The sequence below is a fragment of the Macadamia integrifolia genome, chromosome 14 (genome assembly GCF_013358625.1).
Source record: "Macadamia integrifolia cultivar HAES 741 chromosome 14, SCU_Mint_v3, whole genome shotgun sequence".
Taxonomy (NCBI): Eukaryota; Viridiplantae; Streptophyta; class Magnoliopsida; order Proteales; family Proteaceae; genus Macadamia; species Macadamia integrifolia.
The window spans coordinates 11639160-11641598 of record NC_056570.1 but is presented as its reverse complement, the minus strand read 5'-3'; the positions used below and the strand labels follow the sequence as shown (position 1 = coordinate 11641598).

General features: G+C 42.0%; 1 protein-coding gene across 1 annotated transcript; it reads left to right on the top strand.

Moving 5' to 3' along the window:
- The first annotated feature begins 594 nt into the window (after positions 1-594).
- Positions 595-1620, top strand: LOC122061420 (wound-induced protein 1-like). Its single transcript, XM_042624670.1, has one exon. The coding sequence runs from the start codon at positions 938-940 to the stop codon at positions 1310-1312; it is 375 nt and encodes a 124-aa protein (XP_042480604.1). The 5' UTR covers positions 595-937; the 3' UTR covers positions 1313-1620.
- The last annotated feature ends 819 nt before the right edge of the window (positions 1621-2439 follow it).

Genomic DNA, 2439 nt, shown 5'->3' with positions numbered 1-2439 from the left:
CTCTTAATCCGTATTTCTAAGTCGTTTTAACTATTTTCCTCATTCTTTAGAACCTGTTTAAACTTCAAAAACCCTCAAAATCATTAATTGATTATTTAATCGGATCGAAAAATTATTTTTCTGATAATTCAGACTTTATTCCGGATACCCTTTTACAGAATATAGATACCCCTAAATGAATACGAATGCGAATTCGAATTCAGATTTCAACTACCCATTTACATCCCTACCAAAAAGTTGAGTCCAGACTCTCCAGACTTGTACTAACACGATACGAAACCTAAAAATTAAAACCAGAAAAATGGGCTTGATAAAAATGTGCGTCCCACTCTACCCACCATGATGAGAAAAAATTAGTTGTTTGTATAATTACCTGATTGTATGAGTCAGCATCCAACATTTGTTTTTATTATTATATTCATTTTCACCGTATAAAAAATGAGACAAATGTTGAATGCTGACTTGTACGGTGATCGTATGTTCAATAGTGAAACTTGAAACATAGAAGCATCTCCCCTAGAGTCTTAAGCCCTGAGCCCCACAACCATTTCTCCGAGAGCCGGTCCTAAAATCTCTATATAAGGCAGAACAATCCCATCCGTTCCAATCCTCCCTCTCAAGTCTCCTCAACTCCCTCTTGCCTTTAACGTCGTTTTTCCTTTTCCTTTCTCTCTCTCAGCTTGCGAGAGAGTTCTCCTTTGTCTGTTTTGTTGTGTTCTGTTCTCTTTGTTTTTCAGTTTCTTCTTTGGCTCGTCTGCCTGTGCCAGCACTGGCTAACTCAGGAGAAACTCTGGAGGAAGAAGGTTCAGAATCCAGTAGTATAGGTGTTGTTAAAGCCCTATATGAAGCCTTAAACACTAGAGACGTCTCGACGGTGCAACGCTTGCTAGCGCCGGACATCGAGTGGTGGTTCCATGGCCCGCCATCATATCAACATATGATGCGATTGCTCACTGGGGCATCATCCTCTTCAGACAAGCCTTTCGTTTTCTTGCCTCTCACCTTTGCCGCTATTTGCTCTACCGTCCTCGTTGAAGGCATCGATCGGAACCGTTCTGTTTTATGGGTTCATGCTTGGACAGTGACCCGTGATGGAATAATCACCCAAGTCCGAGAGTACTTCAATACATCTCTTACTGTGACTCGCATCATAGATAACTCCAATCAATCGTCCCCAACATCTTCATCTACTTCTCCTTCGTCGTCTTCTTCGTCGCCGGCGGTGGCATCGTTCAAGTGCCAGCAACTATGGCAAAGCAAACTCTCTAAGGCCATAGGTAAGGACGTTCCGGGACTTGTTCTGGCAATCTAAGTTGCCCAGTCTAAGTCGTTTGAATAAAGGGGAAGAGCCCTGTTGGTGTTTGATGGGTTGAGGTACCCACATGGATTTGCTCATAAGAACAATAAATTTCGAGTATTACAGTGTGGTAGCGATGTAGAGATTTGGTTTGATTTGGTATTGTCATGTATGTGTCTATGGAAGTCCGGGATGGAAATGTGCAGGAAGCAATGGCTGCCGAGCCCATTCTATTCCCATGTCTATCCTCATCAAATAAAAGGATCTCATGGGTTTGTCTTATAAATTGTTGTTCTTTGATATATGTAATGATCTTTGGCTCATTTGTTCTTCAGAACCAAGTTTGCTTCAACAGTTAGTTACACCTTAGATGCTTTCTTCATCTTTGAAAGCAGAGGAAACAGAGTGGGACTTCATTATTAATATAAGGGAAATAAATGATTAACAAAAAAAGAAAGCATCCCTTCGACTCCTCATAGTGGTTGAATCTATCGATCGATATGAATTCTGGATCTCTATTTTTCACCCCATCATCTTAGAGAACGAACGAACATAGGAAGGGGCTGATATTGCTTTCGCCGGCGGTTTTAGATTTCAGACGTCACATATAACACTCTCGAGTCTCGATTCAGAGTTTAGACCCACGTCACCCGCCACGGTTCAATATCGGATCGCCGGAAGGCACAGATCCAGATTCCCCCAGCTTCAACAGTCAACACAGATCGCCCGATCCAGGAAATTTAGAAGGTGACACGTGTATGTTTCATATTGAAAAAAGCCTCCCGAATAACGCAGAAGGAGAGAGAGAAGAGAGAGTTACAGAGCCGGAGACGGAGAAAGTGGGCGACAAAATCGTTAAGCATCTAATGATTGGGATGCATGACTAAGCTCTCCCAGACGCTGGATGTTCACTGCTTCTTATCACCTTATCGTCTCATCGTTCATTTCAGACAATTTGTTATTGCCACAAAGAGAGAGAGAGACTGTACTTTTGAACAGGTGCCTATATAACAACAGGGAAAATAATCCTCTGTTTTTCTTATCCCTGTTTTTCCTTGTTTTGCTACCTGTAGAATGCGACACATGGACAACTTTAAGACCAACGCACCGGATGTAATAATCCTCACCCAATCTTGACCGTT